Here is a 19,957-nt window from a genome sequence, read left to right as displayed (position 1 = left end):
TTCTGCCCAGTAAAAGGTAGTGTTTCCTTTGTCTACGTTGGGCAACTGGGTTGTGATCTAGTGCCATAAATATCTGACTTGGCTTTAGGGTTAAATAAACTTCCCGCAGAAGTTTCTCTCCCACAGAGAAAGTCAATGAATGCGTTAAATTAACAACACAATTGTTTTTTTTTATTAATTTTGATTATCAATCACAACCGTATCTGGTAAAGATCTGTCGTGAACATGCTTTTACTGTGTTCAGGTGTTCTGACCAGACAAAAGTTTGGTAAAGGGAGCTGGCAGGGAGGGGCTCTGTCCACAGCAAGGTGAGAAAGACATCCTCCTCTTGGAGCGCTGACAGGCAGTAATAGGACACTCCCAACAATAATTTACCTGTTTTAACCCAGCACCGCTGAGAAAAGGCCATTTAAAACACCAACCTTTTGCTGTTCATTGTGTGTGTATATGCCCGTGGGGAGGTGGGGGATGGTTCTCTGGGCGGGGCTCTCCCAACACACTCAACTAGACATAAGAGACCAAGACAATTCACTGAGCCCACTGTCTGCATTCTATTTTCTCTTAGAAAATACTGTGTTTTGTACAAAATAGGCTTTTGATGAAAGAGAAGTTGCTGTTTTTTTTTTGATTCCTTGTTTGTTGCTGGAGTATTATGTCAGCAAGACTTTGCAACTCCTTACAGGAACCAGAGCAACGCATTCCATGAATACCATACAAGTGACAGAAAAGATCTATGATGAGACTTGCTTAAACTCCAGCCTCCATGATCTCTCACACACGGTGCAAAATTCACAGAAGTAATACACCCAGCATATAAATTGCAATGGTTGCACAATAGTCCAGAGGTTAAATACAAATTGCATGTGGTTGTTTGATAATTTATTTTATAACATTGTAAAAAATAAAATAAAAAAATAGTCATAGTTGAATACAGCACTTTTCTTGTGGGATTTCAGACAACGAATCACAGGGGTTTCTAAATACAGCAAATGGTTTCTGCTCGGGAAATGTGCTGGGCTTTAGATGTATATGAGACTCACCCACGTTCACAAAGTTCACAGTTACCTGTTTATCACCGTCTGATCCCAGTGGGTTTTTACCGCTGAGCCGATGTGCTGCTGTACAGACCAGGCACCCAGATTTCAGTCTCTTAAGTGATATCCTTTTGATCAATACCCCTTCTCTGCTGCTCTCGTTTTCCAGGACAGTGAAGGGTGTGAAGGTGAAGTAAAATCACCTCTGACCATGCAATCTTATCTGGCCGTGTCTCCATAGACGTGCCTCTGTTTGTCCTTTCTTCTTACATTTTAAAACAATTTCCAGCCTCATTGGAGGTTACCTTTCAAAATTAGACTTCAGCTTCGTCGCTCAAATGCTTTGCGGTCACCCGGTTGGTGCTGACCATGTCCTACAGCCCCAGCATTTACATCCACAGGCTGGGAACGCTTAATAAAATAAAAATATATTTTTAAAATCTTGCATGGCTGACTAACATGTGCTGCTCTGTGTGTTCCCAGAATCGGACACATAGGACTTGCTCTTCCTGGAGTATTTCATGGAGCTGAAGGACACCCTCATCCTCTCCACAGTCCTGCTGCTCCTGCACAGCAATGTGTTTTTCACGTGATTCCTGAAGTCTTCCGACACAAAGTAATAGATAAACGGGTCCAGGATGCTGTTGAGGCTGGCCAGGCACAGCGTGGTTATGTAAAAGCCGTAACCATTGCTCACCACGCCATCTTTGAGCAAGGAGTAATGCACCACCAGCATGATGTTGCTGGGGATGAAACATACAAGGAACGTCACCAGCACGGTCACTATAAGAACCACAGCTTTGTGGCGGCTCTTGGATCCAGTGGTGTCTCCCATGTTCTCCCCCAACACCCGAAGTAAAAGGATATAAGCCACGATGATCACCACACACGGCACAAGAAACACCACGGTCCCCATGATAATGAAGTAATAGTACGGGGTGCTGACTGATGGAAATGGATTCTCGGGGTCAAGGATGATGCTGACATCGTGACAGGTAGTGATGTTGGGATCTTTGAGCTTGGCGGTGTGGCTATACAAGTACAGCGGCGTGGTGCTGAGCCAGATAAAAGCCCAGATGGACACGCACACACCCACGGCCACTTTGTTGTTCTTCCTCTGCTGGGACAGAGGGTGAGCGACCACCCAGTACCTCTGGACGCTGAGACAGGCGATCAGCAGAATCGAACAGTACATGTTTCCGTAGAAGAAGCCCACCAGGACCTTGCACAGCGGCTCCCCGTAAGTCCAATTATTTCCAGCCAAGTGGTAGGAAATCTTCAGCGGCAACCAGATGACAAACAGCAGGTCAGCCAAAGCCAGATTGGCCATGTAGATGGACGAGGGGTGCTTCTTCTTGGTGCGAAAGAGAAACACCCAAATGGCCATTCCGTTAGCAGGCAGCCCCACTGTAAACACAATGATGTAGACGATGGGGAGGAAGACAGTGGTGAGGTTACTCTTCAGGGTTTCAGAGGTCAAATGGTCTACATCGACCTCCCCCGAGTTTTTAGGGTCCACAACCCCGATGAACCCGCGGCCCTTTCCTGGAAAACAAGCAAAAAAAGAAAAAGAAAAAACATTTCATGATCAAATGCGGATAACAGTTTTTATGTAAACATATCGTCAGGATTTTGCAATACAGCATTTGCCATTGAGTCATCCTGAAAATGACTATCGATCACCTGACCGAAGATCAATGCGCTCCCATGAGAGCACAACACTGGTCTCAAATACAACCCCTGACTAGAGAGGCAAATTCTTGTATCTTGTATTTTAAATAGAAGTCTACTCATAGCATTGGAATATGCCATATATATGTAAATAACAGCTTTTAAAAAAGACAATGTTAGCTGGAATAACGAAGAGTTTATTTGAGCATTATAGTTAACGTAATTATATAATGAAAGTAGTTGCTTGGTTTACCCCGTGGTTAACTAGTCCCTCCTAGACAGAAACCGACGATCTCGAATGATCGACGGTTACGAAGGTGGGCTGCGTGAACACTCACCTGTTGCGCATGACGAGGAGAAGCGGCTAAAAAGTAGCAACACGCTCAAAAATACGGTAAAATTATCCATGCCCGTGAAGTTTCCACGTACTTTAAACAATCCTTTAACTCCACAGACGGAGTCCACCGCCGACAACTTCCCCTTAAATGTCTGAGGATACCTTTCCCGTTTCGGAGGACACACCCCGAGACTACCGCGGCTCGCTCTCTGACGTCACCGACAGCCCGCCATTCCTGTCTGCGTTACCATAGCAACGCGTGAGTGAATTCTCTTTTTTCCGACCATAATTAAGGCAGTGAACGCAATCTTTCCCAGATAGGAATAGTCATAGCATATATTTATTGTTACTTGTATGGGAATTACATGAAGAAAAGTATTATGAATTATATTGTATCAATGTCTGAGTTGATACGTGCCTCCAAATTGATCAATAATTTGTTTTTTTTTTTAATTATCAAGGCATAAATTGACAAATAACTGAACAGGTGTATTCAAATGTGAGCATTTGCGGATCCAAACTTTAAATTTAGCTGGTTCGATTCAATTATCATTCCTTTTTTTTAAAATACACCTTGTGATCCCAAATTCCCGTGGCCATTATAGGCTGTCATCAAAATGTAAAGTTGTGTTTGTTTATGACACACATTCCATTGTGAGACAAAGAAAGAACCTCTCCTCTTCCACCCTGTGGCTGAGATAACTGGCTGCTTGCTAGAGCTTGAAGTAAATATCAAGGTATTCATTAGCTGACCCTAAGAGAGAAAATAGGCATTGAAGTACTGCTTTAAAGATGGCTATCATGACACAAAGGGGAATTTCTTTGCCGTGGTCATGTTGCACATTGATGTATGTGGCAGTTTGTGTTGTAAATTTTCGTTTTGAAACATGTTGAGTTTGCTTTTCGCAATACACGACAGACCTAAACACAAGCCAAACATGTGATATGTTGATTGTATATAAAATATACGGATACTTTAATTAAGACACATGCTGGCTGGCAGAGGCACGCATATCCATTCAAAACATTCATGTACTGGGGGATAACTGAATACTGTGGATGATCACGAGCAAACGTTATTTTCAAACTTGAAACATTCAGTTTAAACAAATTAATATTAAAAGATAACCATTACAGCAATTTCATCAGAGTCCTATGTAAAAACAGCTTTATCAAAAACAGCTTTATATTCATTCATTCTCTTTTGTGGCTCCAAAATGTTTTATTTATCCATTATTTCTCTGTATAATGAGGGACTGATGCCAAATTCTCTTGGGGAGGATTATTTTATTTAGACTCTTGCAGGGACTATGTTAGGACAGATGTCCCACTTGCAGGCAGAGAATGATTGACTAGTATCCCAATAAAACCTACTCCCCACCATGAAAAGTGTAATCCCTCTTTCACTATCGTACTATTGAACTTTGAAACGTTAAATAACTAAACCCATGAGTGTTTGGAAAGTTGAAACGAATATGAAAACGAATACATAGTTGGAACTTCCTGCTTCCATTCGTAGTCTAAAAAATAATTATATTGACAAGATACCCTTGTCTGCACACGCTAGAGAGGTCAGAAAGAAGGTTCACATACAAATTTGTAACATTTGCATCAATTAAAATATTAACTAAAGAAACGGTCAGACTGTGAGGCTATCTAATTTGATAAGGTTTATTTGGAGATGTGTTTAAAAAAAAAACAATCAACACCAGGCCCAGGGGAGGGCAAAAAGTAGTGTGTGACCACTGGGATGGAGTGTGGGTTTCATTCCCGCCGAAGCTCCAAGGGCTGTTTAAAAATTAGAGACAAAAACATAGTCAGTTATGGACGGGTTGACTGGATGTCGAACTGCTAAAATAAGCAACAGCCAACTCCCCCGGAAACCCGGAACACACTAAGCCGGTTCTGTTGGTGCAACACCTGTCTTGCTGAAATGTGGTGAAGAATGTCGCCACGCTTAGGGTTGACGCATCTTGATGCATGTTTCGAACCGTCTTATTTTTTCATATGTCTGCTCTCACTCTTTGGATTATGGATCCAATTTCCATTCACAAAAAACTTTAAGCATTAAGTTACTTGTCATGGAATGGCCCTTTATTTGGGGGGAACTTCTGATATGTGTATGTCATGTGATCTTCAGTCTTTAAATGAACTCTACTTAATGAATATATGTATTGAGTCTGTTTTTTCAATGGTAAGTTTATGATGAGAACACTGAGCAAAACCAGCTGGTCAAACCGAAATACCGTCCAGTTATGAAAAAAAAAACAGAAAAAAAGAATTGCTGAGCTATTTACTGCTATGTATCTCGCATATATATTAATTACAGTACTTAACAGATTGCTCCAAGGTCTATTTGATTGAATTTAGAGGGTTTTTTTTGGGGTGTGTGGATTGATTTAGAGCAGAGAGACGGAGAGATGGCCGCAGGATGATTGGGATACATTTAATTTATCTGATGGTCTGTGAAAAAATAATGTATATTAAAGAAGAGCTCCTCCAGTAAGAGCAATGAAAAAAGGATGACAGATTAGTATTGCACCCACGTGTCATACTGGGATGCAGCTAAAAGACCGCTATTCATGCGTGTGTGGGCGAGCGTTGGTGTCGCGGAGGAAGAGGAAGGATGTACGTGGCAGCGATTTTTAAAATCATGCAGATCCATCAGGTTCAGATTCAACAGGATCTTCTTAGTAGTTCATAGTACTCTGCTTTTATTTGTCATAAAAGTAGCTCAGAACACAAGTTCGAAACAGACGTGGAAGTGCCAGGGAGACAAAATATAAATATAATAGCACAAACGGGAACATAAAATCCATTTCATTCACTAGTGCAGCACGATCTGTGCTATCAGTAAGGAGATAGAAGATATCATGTTCAATAGCTTATCAGACTTTTATGAATAATATTCTTATTCTATTCGTAAGCAGCAGGACATCTCAAAAACACAGTCAGACTAAAAACAAGAGAGAATAAGAGAGTGTGTTATAGAACCAGATGAGGTCTGATCCAGCACCATTTATCTGATTCACCTTTGAAAGGTAATATTCAGTAAATATTCAGTACGCTATTATTTAATGACGGAAATGAAGAAAGAAATCTGGCCAAATTAGAAAGAAATGACTCGATATTACATAAACATTAGCAAGACAGAAAAGAAAAGCAATAATAAAGATCCCTCAAATGTTGCCTTTAATATTCTGAATTTATATATATACATATATATTTACATCTGTATATATTTTCAGTCAGATCAGTGATGCTGAGTCAGATATCTTTAATAAGAGATGAATTCTAGCCTTTGTTCCCCGTCGCCTCGTCAGACTCTGCAGCAGCGGCGGCATGGCTGGTGGGATTGGGGCTGGTGTGGGTGCCTCCCAGCCAGTCCCAGTGAGAGAAAAAGGGTGCGTAGTTGGTGGCGGGCCGCTGATGGTGTATATCATGCTTGGGTGCCCCGCCCCAGAGGCCGAAGGGCACCAGGTTATGCATGGACCAGGGGAAGTCGTAGCCGCAGTGGTCCTCGGTCGAAACGTAGACGTTGAAGACCATGAAGCCCCAAGTTGTCAGGCAGTGACACTGGAGCAGAATGGGGTCCACTGTGGCCCAGAACCCCACGCTGAACAGCTCCCAGCCGGACAGGTACTGGGTGACCAGGCTGAAGGGCTGGTTGTACTGGTGGTGCACAGCGTGAAAGGTGCGGTACAGCCAGGGGACCCGGTGGTGGAGCAGGTGCCAGAGATAATACTGGAAGTCAAAGACCACCATGCAGCCCAGGATGCCCAGGAAGAAGCCCAAGAGGGTGGGCGCCTCAGGAGGCAGCGGCGTGGGTGGCCTCCATAGCCACTGGGCCACCGCGGCCGGGAAGATGTAGAGCAGGTGGTTGTAAATGGTGACGCCCAGGGCGGTCCAGATGTTGGGCCAAGTGATGGGGCGGTCCGGATGGAGCCGGTAGCGATTGATGGAGGGAAAGTTAGGTGCCAGGAGGTCCAGCAGGGTGTAGAGGCCGACCAGGAAGAAGTAGGTACTGACTGAGAGGACCACAGGGAAGAGCGGGCTCCTCAGGAGGTCGTGGTGGTTCTTGCGGAGGTAGTCCCAGGCGGGCTGCAGAACCAGGTTCTGGGACATGCCCCCGGTCACGTTGCTCACATCCAGGATCCAGGATAAAGCCTCACTTGTGAGTAACCTGTCGGAGCTCATCACGAAATCTCCAGTAAGACAGCCGGTCCTGGGTGATTGTACGGCGAGTGCCCCAGGAGAAGACGAGGAAACAAGCAAATTGTCTAGTGATGCTGTGCCACATTGGACTGCCGGACTGTCTCAGCCTCTTATGTATGATCAGGCCCCACCTCCACCCCCCCTCCGAGCCCCCCCAGCCGTGGTGGCACTCTGTAAAGACCCTTTTTCATGGGCACAAGGACGGCAGCCAGGACTCAGGAGCCGGGCCACAGCAGCTCTCATTTCTGACCCAAATCATGGAGAGAGCCCTTCCGTTTGCTTGTTAATTTGACTCTATCTCACAAAGAAAAGAAAAGAATAAGGGAGTATTTGCAGTTTGGTGTTTAAAGTATTAGGATATGAGCCATTTTACCGCAGATTATACTAGATTATTCACAGGAGCAGCTTTACCATCAATATTTTATCGTATCTGTCTTTCTCAGATTCTTGGATCTCTCTCTGTCTCTCTCTCTTTCTCTCTCTCACACACACACACACACACACACACACAAGCCAGCACCACATGGATCCAAGAGGGTAATTAATCATAGAAAAGCTGTCAAATTAGACATGAATTCAAAAGCACTTCCTCTCTGATGCTGTATTCTTGCTGGCTTGTTACTGAGGGCCTCCTGACTATTACAGCTTGTGAGTCTATGGTGTAAGAGTCTGTAATGTATATAATATGGTATATATAATCAAAATGGATAATAATGCTAAACTATAATTATGTCTGTAAAGAGTCTTATAGCTCATGGTATTTGAAGATGTGTGTTATGTGGCAACCAATTTGCGTGATTCTCCGATTTCTGATCTATTTTGAAGGGATCATCTTTGGAGTCACGTGCCCCCATCAACTCGCCCTATGGCCGTCCCTCAGGGACCTGCAGGTGACCCCCAGGAAGCCCCAAGGACTCCCAGTCGGGCTTTCACTCAGGTGACCTTTGACCCACTCTTACTGATTTGCCATGCCTTTGCGGTGCTTCAATACCTGTCAGATTTATCTGAAATCTTTTAAAAAAAATCATGTTAAATAATTTTTTTTTTTCAAAAATCATGTAAAATATATACATCATTACCAGTGTTTATTAGTATTGCAACTCTTCTTCACTTATTTAAGTTATCTACCCGATGTTTGTGGATATTGCTAACATCTACCCACTTACCTGTCTTCTACCTACTAACCTTGACCAGCTGTATATGTGGAGGTGCAACGACTATGTAGATTTAACTGTACATGTGACAGAAACTCAATTCAGGAAGTTAAAAACCCCTGATCTAGTCTCACCTCCACCTTGAACTTCTCTGTCAGCACATCTGACCGCTGTCTCATAACACAAATACGTGTCTTGCACCTGTCTGACGTACTCTGACACTCCAGACTTCCTCATACACACCATAGTTCCCCTCTCGGCAACCTGTCATATGCTTTTTCAAGGTCTGCAAAGGCACAATAGAGCTCCCTCTGACCTTCTGTGTACTTCTCTACCATTATTATTAGAGCAAATAATGCATCTGTACTACTCTTTCTAGGCATGAAACCATACTGCTTCACACAAATGCTCACTTCTGCCCTCAGTCTAGTTTTCACTACTACTTCCCATTACTTCATTTTACGGCTCATCAACTTTTTTCCTCTACAGTTACCACCAATCTGCACGTCTCCCTTATTCTTAAAAATGGTATCACACTTTCTCTTTATTCCTCAGAAATCCACAAACTCTCCAAGATCCAGTTGAATAACACAATCAGAAACTCTTCTGCCACCACTTTTGTACTTTTATCATCTGTACTTAAGTTATCGGAGTGCATTGAAGTTGAAGGCACAAGAATTTAGACAAACACATTTCATCGGATCACAGTAAATTTGAAACGTGAACTTGTGCGGGCGGGGGAGTGAAAAGTGTACATGTAAATACAGGTAATGTGAGACTTGTAAAAGGTGAAGTCGAATATCATGCAGATCTGCACTGAAAACAGACCAGTCAGCGACGTGCACACTTTGCATGCTGGCACGCAGACTCTGGTCAGAGGGTCGTTACAGGTTCCCATTGCTCCAGTCAGCCAGCAGAGGGCACTAGAAGTCAAGCTTTCCTTTTTCCTCAGACAGGGTGGATTAAAATGGAATGAAAAATGAAGTGACATAAATAGAAAAGTAAACTAACAAACAAACAAAAACATTGATGAATAAGTAAATAAACAAATGTATAAATAAAATACCCTCAGGTGTGAGGGGTTCTAAGGATTTGGCCGAAGGCATGGGTGATTCTCAGCAGGTGACATTGTAACGAGATTCATATTTTCGTATTTTTACACGTGGTGCTTGGCAGTGATAAGTGGAAAAGAAGTCCTGTATCAACAACTGCAGAGACGTGATGAAACCAGCAATCTGTGAGTGTGTATTTGTGTGCATGTTTGTGCGTATGAATATTGAGAGAAGAGCGATATCCATCCGTGCAGCTCACAGAAATCACATTCCTGCTCCATGACGCTCTTGGAGCTCCAGTGGCCGGAAATTGATTGAAAGCAAGCATGTGAGGGGAAATGATACCCACACCGTCCTTGACGCCAGCGCCCAGGTCTAGAATGGCAATCAATCTGCTCCTTATTTAACGTGCGTGTAAGTGTGAGTTTGTGTATATTTGTAGTTTGTTCTGCACACATCAGTGTAAGTTTTAGTGTATATTCAGTGAGATGCATGGAAACCAACCCAGGCTGTGTTACAATTTTCTCATATGCAAATGTCCATACAAGCCTGAATAACAATAACAATAATAATACTAGAAACAGAATATGTGTGTGAGGCTACAAGGAGCTGAGATAAAGAAGTGGAGAATTTTAAGCAGTTAGGATCTAACAGTCCAGGTTGATGGAGAGTGTGGAAAAGAGGTGAAGAAATGTGTGCAAGCAGGTTGGAACAGGCGGAGAAAATTGTCAGGTGGGATTTGTGAGTATCAGCCAGAATGGCAAGAAAGGTGTAGAAGACAGTGGTGAGACATGCTATGCTGTCTGGTTCAGAGGCAGTTATGAAGACGCTGAGGTTCTCTTTGGGAGCGAGGAGGATGGATAGAATCAGGAGCAAGCCCATCAGAGGGACAGCACAAGTTAGATGTTTTCAGTCAGACTGAGATGAGTGGACATGTAGAGGAGGAAAAGTGAGCATCAGGGAAGACAGATGCTGAGGCTGGAACAACCAGGCAAGAGGTCTAGAAGAGGAAGAGACTTACAGAGGAGATTTATGGAAGGAGTGACATGAAGGACATGAAGTTGGTTGGTGTGAGAGGAGAGGATACAAGGGGAGAGAGTTAGATGGAAGCGGATGATTTGTTGTGCTGATCCCTGAAGAAAAAAACAGAAAGGATGATGATGATGATCTATTACCACCACTACTACTTCTACTACTTCTACTCCTACAACAAGTAAAAATAATAATAATGACAATAATATCAATAGTAGCAAGAATAACAAGAACAACACCATCTTAGTGGATGATCGCATATTACGTGGGGTCTCGCTGCATCCTGTCAGACAGCAGGAAAAATGAGAATATTTTAGGAATAGAAAAATGAATAGAAAAAAATATTGATTTTGATTAGAAAAAATGTTTGAAAACATGTATTTGGGTTTTCGCTGATCACTTTTGCTTTTGATTTTATGACTCACAGTACCACTTGATTTGTCTTTTTTGTTTGTTTGTGCTTTTGTGTAACTCAATCTGCTCTCTGTCTGACTGATGTTGAATAAACCTAACCATCAGTTATCGTCACCACCTTAACTTCCACCCCAGCTTGTGTTACTTCTACCTGAGGATTACCTGCTTGGCATTGCATCCTACTTTATTAATATCTGAGTGTTGCTAACACTGCATTGGTGGATATTTACATCCCTATTTGAGGATTATTATATAATCCTTGTGTGTGGAACCCATCCTTAATTTGTTAGAAGAACACCCAGCCAGGTAAATACATTGAATCTTCTCAGTCACCAAGTTGTCATAAAGGATGAGGGAGTGTTGCGTCGGCTCTTTTGAGGGGGACGAAGAGCGTCACCAAGCGTCCTGGGGTCGTGTGTCACCACTCGCCTGTCAAATGTGGGTAAAATGAAGGAGAGGTGGAAATCCACTTCGCCCGCATGCATCACTGGGTGTCCAAGGATACGATGACAGTGTGTGAGATTTCCCTGTGCTCTCAACACACACACACACACACGCACACACACACACACACACACACACACACTCATTTCTTAGTCCTTCAGTGTCTTTGTTTATTTTGTCTCTAATCCTTTCCATTAAATTACTAATCCTCCTCTTCCTCCCGGAGACACAGTGCCTTGTTAAAAAATCTGCGCACAAGAACATCAGATACTGATATTATGGTTGTTTTCATGATATGTTAAGTAAAAGTACAAACAAGAAAATGGTAAAAGCCTTCCTCAGGCTTTAATGGCTTGATGGCATAATAGCACTAACGTCAACACATCAGGTTCAACACTGTTTACGTTGAACGGCATCACCGTTGCTGTCCGAGTGACGCCAAATGTGATTCTGGCCACATTTTTTTTGTCAATTTACACGCACTTGATGTGTGCCAAGCAAGGGGCTGACCATGGGGATTCAGTGTCTTGTCCGTGGATGCTTCGGTATGCAGGCAGGGGGAGCCGGGAATCAAAACGGCAAACCTGCTGATCTGTGAGATAACCCCTCCACCGACGAAGCCACAGCTCCCCCCCTCCCCCCCATCTCCGATTCAACTCAAACAGTGGACCTAAACCACATCTAAAAACTGTATATTTCGTATAGGTCACTTAACAAGACAACTTTGCATGTAAAGCCAATATAAGCCAAAGCTGTCAACAGGATTTTAAATCAAATGGTTGGCATTAAAATGTGTAAGAGGATGTGTTGTTTTGGGTGAGCTTGACACCATCATCATCACGTTATCATCAACATTCTTATTCAACAGAGTGGCGTAGATTATAAGCAAAGCTTCATGGTTGAGGGTGTGACGCAAATAGAAGAGAGAGGAAAATACAGCAAAACAGATCTTATTAGAGTTAAATCTAATTTTCTCCCAATAACCAAGTCTAACATGCAGACAAAGAAAATGACATTGTTTTTTGTGACCACTGTTTATATGGAGGGCTTTATTCCTCTTGTGAAGCTGACGTACAGTCTTCCACACAATTCTTTCACATGCACTCACCAACATCCTCACAGGAGGCTTGAAGATGTTGACCGTTTGAGTGAATGTGTTCACCCCGTCGGTGATGTATCGTAGAGTCATGTTTACCATGCCTGTAGGCGCGCGCTGACTCCTCTCTGTCCTCGTCGCGGAGAACCATGAGGTCCAGAGAACCTCTGGAGGGCACAGGAAAGGATACATGGTCTGTCAGCTCACTTCAACATATAGAGAAACCTTTTAATGCCTCAAAACTGGGACTCTGATGGATGTCAGAGGAGCCGCCTCTGGGATTCTAATCCTCCACGACTGAACAAATGATAAAAATGCACCCTGAAACTACTTTTAATGTTCAAGGTTTGCCAAGCCTTAGATTTCAGGTCCCCTTAATATCAATTTGTCTTACTCCTGAACACCTTCTTTACCCCTGTTTCTATATGAATAACAGATAAAGCCCTTGATTGCCAAAGATGTAGTCAATAAAAAAATATAATAATAATAATATATTGTGCTGCTTCGCCCTTGAATGGTTAGAAGCCGAGGTTATTCTAATATGTACTCACTGGTCAGAGAGAATACAGTGATAGGACTTTGTGTTGAAAATATAGTCAAAGTGATGTGACCTGGCCAGAGTACACAAGCCTACTGACACACAGCCCTCGGTGCTGAAGGTGTACCTCGTTTTCTAGCTTCTCCTGCTATGATGCCGCTTTGTGTGCATCATCTGGAGCCCCCTCAGGCTCAGAACCCTATTAATAACAATCTGGGAGATTATGATAAGCTGCAGTTACAGTTTACACAGAGCAACGCTATTGTGTGCACAACCTTATGGTAATAACATTCTTATTAGAAATTTATGATTTTCTCCGAGACTCTGGCGAAATTATGTAACCACATTAGTTATTCCATATTATTATTCAATGAAAAGGGATTTTATTTAGATGAATGCACTGAATGTGTCCAATCAAAATAAAATTTAATTCAATGTGTATATGTGTTCATATGTATGAAATAATTAGATATCTAAACAAATATGCTAAATAAAACTAAAGTCAAGTCAAAATCAACCAAACAGAATAAATAAAATGCCATTTTAACTAATTAAAGTTTAAGGAAAGTCTTTTGTCGTATATTATTTGCACATATATATTATTTCTATTGCTATTTTTGCTTTGTATCTTGGATTCAGTCAACATAAGTAGCTGCTCAGTGATTGGTTTGTCCCATGTGATGTCAGACTGTGTTCCTGGTTTCATTGACAATCAGCGGCTGGGAGGAGAAAGCAGTTTCAGCACCTTAATAAGTGGAAACTTCTTTTCACAGCAGCATGCGTGAGTGGAAGAAAAGTTGGCGTCGCACCTGCCGACCGTCATCCCTCAGGTGTTGTCTTCGGGGGCCGAGGGCCTGACAGACTGTTATTCTTCCTCACCCTGGCAGTCGTGCCGTGGGTAAAAATAATCTTGACAGTGAGATTGTGAGAGCTGGTGAAACAGTGAAATATTTTTTTTTGTGGAAAAATGACATGATATTTATGTCTCTATTTTTAATGATTAACCAAAGGGTACTCCCTCAGCCAATATGTGTAAATATGCAGTCAATTTTAAATGTTAAAATCAAGCAATGGATGGTCCTGCTAGAAACTTCAACAGGAGGATGAGACGGCAGGATGTGATACTCACTGAAAATAATAAACACAGCTAGATATCATTAATTTGAAGTGAGGTTGTAGGGTGTTATTAATGCTTTCTCATTCAACAGTGGGCTGTCGTTGATCATCATCATCCCTGGTAAGAAGAGCAAAGATAATTTGCCAATAATCACTTTTTGAGTAATTCCTGTTCACAGAATCTGTGTCACTCTGGACAGGAAGTGTTTAAGGGTGCAGAACCCTTTGTTTTCTGAACAAAACAGGCCATGAGTTGTGATGTATTTTTAAAATTCTTTTAAATGAGCTTTAAAATAGAGCACACCTCCATTTTTAGAATGTTATATACTTATTTGCAAGTTTAAAATGACAGTTGTGGTTTTTCTCCCTGTATCTCGGGCACTGATAAGGGTTCTTCACCCTGCCGGCCTCTGATGAAGGACTGAAGGTCTTGCCCTTTTTTCAGGGTGCAAAGGTTTTGAAACACAATGTGGTGAATCCTCCGAGGTCGAAGGGTCACACCTGTACATGTTTTGTTTTTCCAATGGGCGGTCCTTGATTAATACTTGGAAACGAAGATGGTTACCATGGGCGTCTCACCTGTGGAATTAATTATCATCAAGATAGAGGATCACCCATCTAACCACTTCCTAATAAACAACCTGAGCAGCAGCATCTGCTATCACATTTGTCCGGGACTCTAACCAGGTAAGAAGACTTGCGACTCGACCGATTTCCCCTCAGGTGCAGACCCGGGATTTGAAGCTGTACTATTTCTAATGCATGACTGGTAACTTTTCAGGGGGCCATAGAAGCTGCCATCCTCCCAGCACGATGCCGAGCCAGCTCGAGGGCGCCATGGACGCGCTGATAACGGTCTTCTACAACTACTCGGGAAACGATGGTGACAAATACAAGCTCAACAAGGGCGAGTTGAAGGAACTCCTCCACAGCGAGCTCACCGACTTCCTCACGGTAGAGTAAATATCCCACACCGGTTTTGATCCGAATGTTGAAATAGAGAATTTGCTGAATATGAAGCAATGACATCATAGTTATTCTATCAAGACCTTGCTGTATGAAATCATTTGTCAACCAATCATAGATAATAAATACTAAGCAATCATTTTCTGAATTGGCTCTGAAGACAAGCTCATTCTTTTTCAACATGTTTATGTTTATTATCTAAGTAAATTAGATCAGTTGAGTGGATTTTAGCATTTACCTGATACTTGTATAAGATATTTTATATAATTATATAACATAATAATTTCTTCTTATTATTATCATTTTAGGGCGGCATGGGGGCACAGTGGTTAGACTGGTTTGATTATGACAAGGGGACCTTTCTGTGTGGAATTTGCATGTTCTCCCCGTATCTGCGTGGGTTTCCTCCAGGTTCTCCGTTTTCCTCCCACAGTTCACAAACATACAGCAGGTTAATTGGAAAAAATGGGAAAAATTAAGTGAGTGAGTGAATGGTTGTCTGTATGTGTACGTCGCCTCTTTGCGGATTGGACTCAAGCATCTTTGCGCTCAAAGACAGAATTATTATTTCTGTTCTTGCTGTTATTATTTTTAATAATAACAATTGTTTTACTGTGATTTGGGTTATTGATTATTATTTCTGTTCTTACTGTTATTATTATTTTTAATAATAACAATTGTTTTTCTCTGTTTTAGAGTATTATTAATAACAATGCGAATAATAACAACAATACACTAATAATAATAATGATGATAAATAATTCATAAATAAAGGCAACATAATTCTAGCTGTAGCTTCACTTTATCTGATTGATAGTTCATTTTTTATTAAGTTAGATTCTACTAACTAGTCATAGCATTCGTGGCAGGCAGTGTTAGCTTGTGTTTCCATACCAGGAAGCTAAACAAGAAGGTGACCTTTAAATCTCTTTGTAGCAGCTCAGGTGATGGATATTGAGGTTACGTCATGATTTAGTCATAAAGGATCATTCCCAGCTTAAATAATGGCCATGGCTCGGCTTCAAACAAATTAGACAACCATTTTTTTTTTTTCAAAATTATAAGCGTTTTAACCTTGTTTGACCTTTTCTCCGGGATTTCGATGCTGGAAGGTGTACCAGGGTCTGCTCTCTCTTTATGGCGTCATGAGATATAAAGGACAGGGAGGAGATGGAACCCTCAGAGATAAGCCACACGCAGCCCCTGAGTCTGAGCGATAGTGCCGCATTCACGCCTGCAATTTCAAACAATTGAGACAATAAGTCAACAAAATGGCTGGACAGTCAAACCTCCGATGCCTTCAGATATATGGATATATATATTTTTGTTCTTCACCTCTTGTCCTCTCTTATGTGGATGTGAAGCCTCAGGTGCTCGCACATCATCATCACTGGCCCATATCGCTTCCAAATATAAACACCCCCCATGACGTCATCAGGTCCCCACGGGCTACTGGGCCCTCTGACAGTAGACGGCGCCCGCGTGAGGCTACACCCCTCCTTCCACACACACACACATACACAAACACACATATCAAAAAGTGATAGATTACTTCACTGTTTATTTTAGAAACGCGGTGAATGTTACTCAGACTCAAAAGGCATCATCCAGGGCAAGGACAAAAGAAACTTATCCGGACCATCTAATCTTACTACACTAATTTAACATACTTTTTGAAAGACAGTTTTTGACTCATTTCGTATGATTTACATTTTTCTTATATTTACAAGCTTCCAATGGCTTTTTCATACCTGTCTTTTCTTACCACCAGCTACTGTGGAACGTGTATAGAGCAGAAATGGAGGGTGTAAAAAAAAGTGGTGGTTTTGATATTTCAGTGACCAATATGACACCTGTCTCACACCTACATGACACCTCAGCTTGGGCAGTTTGCATCCTTACACCGCGCCTTCGCTTCATCGAAATTGACTTCTTGGTTTGCTGTGAGGAATGAAAGACGCTGGACCTCTCTGACTTTCATTTGTGATATATTGTGTGTCCAGACACTTCAAGCAGAGCCATCATTTGAATGGAAAAGGTTGGGATGGTTAAGGCTTTTGGCAACAAACAAAAAACTAAAGAACCTCGTAATAAGAACCCAGTGAGACGCATTGCAATAGGCCAATTTCTTTCTATACACAGAAAAAACTGTTACAACAGTGACTCATGCATGACTTTGAGTCTTACCTGAAAGATGGGATATTCACAGTTATTTCCTTCCTCAGGTTCTATCACGCTTTGTGTCAAAACATGTTGAAATAGAGTAATAGATCAGAAACACGTGACCCAACATGTTTGACATGTATTAATGTGCATGCAGTATGTACATTATGGATATACAGTATATACTTAAATCATTAGTAGATATCAAAAAGGTGTTGGACAGCTCATTACATTTGAACAGAGATATAATTGTGTGAATTCTAAAGCTGTCACCACTCTGCATTAAATCAAAAAAGTCTTTTCTCAAGCCTGAATTCTAGTCACCTGACGTCACAGCCTGCGTCGCCGTTGGGCCACCAGAACATTTCAGTGTGAACACAGGATCTTAAATCTAGCCTTGGCTAATGTATTGACCTTAGTGGTCAACACAACATTTCCTGAGGGGGTTTGGGTTTGAGGATGGAAAAGGAATGCCATGTCCATTTTTTTATCTTATTTTATTTTTGGGTCCGTGAGGTAATACATAAAGCAATGAACGTGTGATTGGCTGCAGCTCATGGCTCATTTAGCAGCAACATCGTTCTGCTCTTCACTGGACATGAGGCAGCGCTCCGGTCAATATCAAGCTCCAATAACAATCAAACAACAGCCGATGTTTGCTTGTTCTACAAGGACAGACTAACATTTTACTTTTTTTTTTCTCGATCGCGCAAACAGACTTGCCAAGATTCTGCTGCTTTGGAAAGACTCCGAAACACACAAAACGGTTATAAAGACCTCGAAATGTAAAGTCACATTTTCCTCACATCTCATCTCATTTCAGTCTCAGAAGGATCCGATGCTGGTGGAGAAAATCATGAACGATCTGGACTCGAACAAAGACAACGAGGTGGATTTCAATGAGTTTGTGGTATTGGTGGCCGCGTTGACCGTCGCCTGCAATGACTTCTTCCAAGAGCAGAAGAAAACCAAGTAGACCTCTGCAGGGAACCGAAAACCTCTGTCGAACTTAATTTTTTTGTGTGGTTATCCATGTCTGAGGCAATGCAGCAGTCTGTCTGAAGAATTAGTAATTTACCATACTGCCCCCTAGTGGTGTGAAATTGTCAGTGACTATAGTTGCTCCTCAAGCTGGACCGATCACAGCGTTGTTTTTGTAACATAGTCAAATTGAAATAATGCCTTCAACAAATCTTGCACGTATTGCCTCTCCCTAGCTGCGTTTGGCAATTCGATTTGTATACCGACATTGGCACTTTGTTAAAGGACAAAAATTAGCCTTGTTGTCCTTCTCACTGGCTTTCTTGCTATTTAATTACTTGCCTTCATTTCAAATCCTTTCAACATTTGTATATCCCTGCTGGTGCTCACCCGTTAAGTACTCCTAGCATAGCACCCTCTGGGCTTTTCTGTAGGAAAGCTGTTTGTCCCTTGTCGCTTTTTCTGTCTGGTTCCACTCTCCCGGGGGAATATTACGTTTTTCCCTTGGCCTACAGGCTGAGATAGCTCTCCTTCATTTTTTGCTGATCATTGTTGAAACATCTTGCCTTGAAATGTACTGTCTGTATTGCATTACAAAATCTGAATTTCCCCCATTTCCATCCTGCCACATTAAAATATTTTCCATTTGTACAAAGCAGTTCCCAAAATTATTGACACCATATCGCTAAATAGTGCTACATACATCAATTCATCAGCTCATGAGCTTCATTAGTTTATCCTGATTGCAATTGTCATGGGAGGCTGGAGCCAATCCCAGCCGACAGTGGCAGAAAGGAGGGGTTCTGCCTGATAGATCACCTGTCAATCAAAAGTGTGTATTCACAGCCGATGTATTTGACACAGCTAATTGTTTTTGGTTTGTGGGTTGATCCCAGAGAACCTTGACGGAACCTACTGTGGCACAGGAAGAAAATTCATGTAGATATAAAGCGATTCAGTGGTTAGAGAGATGGAATCGAAAAAATCATAGATACGAGTTCGCTTTTGTAGTGATTTAATATTAAATATGTCTAAAGAACATTATAGGGGAATACTTATAACGACACATTCTAAAAAAAATGAAAATAAGCATGGGGAAATTATTACTATCAACAGCTTATTTCCTGGAAATCTCTTGGCGATGTTCGTCTTCTTCGGTATAACATCCTCTCTGGATGGGCATTTCGCAAACTGGGAGAGGCTTTGGTGAAATGGCGCTGCGCCATGTTCGTGACACATGGCAGTCCCCGAGTGCACGGACCACCTGGGCCCAACAGCATCATCCCATCGCACCATCAATGTCTACCCCTCAAGCAGAAATGCAAATAGAGTGGAGGTGGGGGTGGAGACTGTGCACTGTATTTTGGGTTTTCCTCTTAAAATCCCTGGTCCTAAAATACCAAGGCAGGCAGTTAATCTGAAAGGACATTTTCAGCCGTGACGTGGGGGGTAAATTACCGCAACGTGCGATGCCTCTGTACTCGCAGATGGCGCTCACATGAGCCCTCCTCCTTACGACGCAGCTTTTTCTGCCCCCCCACCCCGTGATCACTTCATGTCTTGTGGATGGATGTCACTATCCAGGAAACCGCTCAAAATCCTTGTGGTGGGTCCTGTCACTAGAAAGACTCATCCCTCTTGTGCCCAAACAATAGCCAATTTCAAAGAGGAAAGAGCTTGATAATATTCCTGATGCTAATTTCACTCTTTACCGTCATGGTTGGCATTTTACTTAGTCAACATA

General features: G+C 42.1%; 3 protein-coding genes across 3 annotated transcripts; 1 reads left to right on the top strand and 2 right to left on the bottom strand.

Moving 5' to 3' along the window:
* Nucleotides 1-862: 862 nt before the first annotated feature.
* On the bottom strand, nt 863-3,207 carry LOC147231181 (proteinase-activated receptor 2-like). Its single transcript, XM_086152412.1, has 2 exons — nt 3,044-3,207; nt 863-2,579 (listed from the first exon to the last, which is right to left on the bottom strand). The coding sequence occupies exons 1-2, from the start codon at nt 3,111-3,113 to the stop codon at nt 1,489-1,491; spliced, it is 1,161 nt and encodes a 386-aa protein (XP_086008538.1). The 5' UTR covers nt 3,114-3,207; the 3' UTR covers nt 863-1,488.
* Nucleotides 3,208-6,336: 3,129 nt separating this feature from the next.
* Nucleotides 6,337-7,313, bottom strand: ch25hl2 (cholesterol 25-hydroxylase like 2). The gene has a single exon (XM_086151651.1). It carries the CDS (start codon nt 7,237-7,239, stop codon nt 6,337-6,339), a length of 903 nt encoding a protein of 300 aa, XP_086007777.1. The 5' UTR covers nt 7,240-7,313.
* A 7,203-nt stretch (nt 7,314-14,516) lies between these two features.
* On the top strand, nt 14,517-18,827 carry s100z (S100 calcium binding protein Z). The gene is made up of 3 exons (XM_086152413.1): nt 14,517-14,790; nt 14,885-15,057; nt 18,056-18,827. The coding sequence occupies exons 2-3, from the start codon at nt 14,917-14,919 to the stop codon at nt 18,206-18,208; spliced, it is 294 nt and encodes a 97-aa protein (XP_086008539.1). The 5' UTR covers nt 14,517-14,790; nt 14,885-14,916; the 3' UTR covers nt 18,209-18,827.
* The last annotated feature ends 1,130 nt before the right edge of the window (nt 18,828-19,957 follow it).

This window comes from Fistularia commersonii, chromosome 9 (genome assembly GCF_037954325.1).
Source record: "Fistularia commersonii isolate RoL2024-O1a breed Wild chromosome 9, RoL_Fcom_v1.0, whole genome shotgun sequence".
In the NCBI taxonomy this organism is placed as follows: Eukaryota; Metazoa; Chordata; class Actinopteri; order Syngnathiformes; family Fistulariidae; genus Fistularia; species Fistularia commersonii.
The sequence above is the reverse complement of the archived record's forward strand: the minus strand, read 5'-3'. Positions and strand labels throughout refer to the sequence as shown.

Excerpts from the sequence above, each read along its gene's own strand:
- LOC147231181 (XM_086152412.1), bottom strand. The coding sequence starts at position 3,113 with ATGGATAATTTTACCGTATTTTTGAGCGTGTTGCTACTTTTTAGCCGC. Across the intron at positions 2,580-3,043 it reads CTCCTCGTCATGCGCAACAG|GAAAGGGCCGCGGGTTCATC; the intron begins GTGAGTGTTCAC and ends CTTGTTTTCCAG.
- ch25hl2 (XM_086151651.1), bottom strand. The coding sequence starts at position 7,239 with ATGAGCTCCGACAGGTTACTCACAAGTGAGGCTTTATCCTGGATCCTG.
- s100z (XM_086152413.1), top strand. The coding sequence starts at position 14,917 with ATGCCGAGCCAGCTCGAGGGCGCCATGGACGCGCTGATAACGGTCTTC. Across the intron at positions 15,058-18,055 it reads AGCTCACCGACTTCCTCACG|TCTCAGAAGGATCCGATGCT; the intron begins GTAGAGTAAATA and ends ATCTCATTTCAG.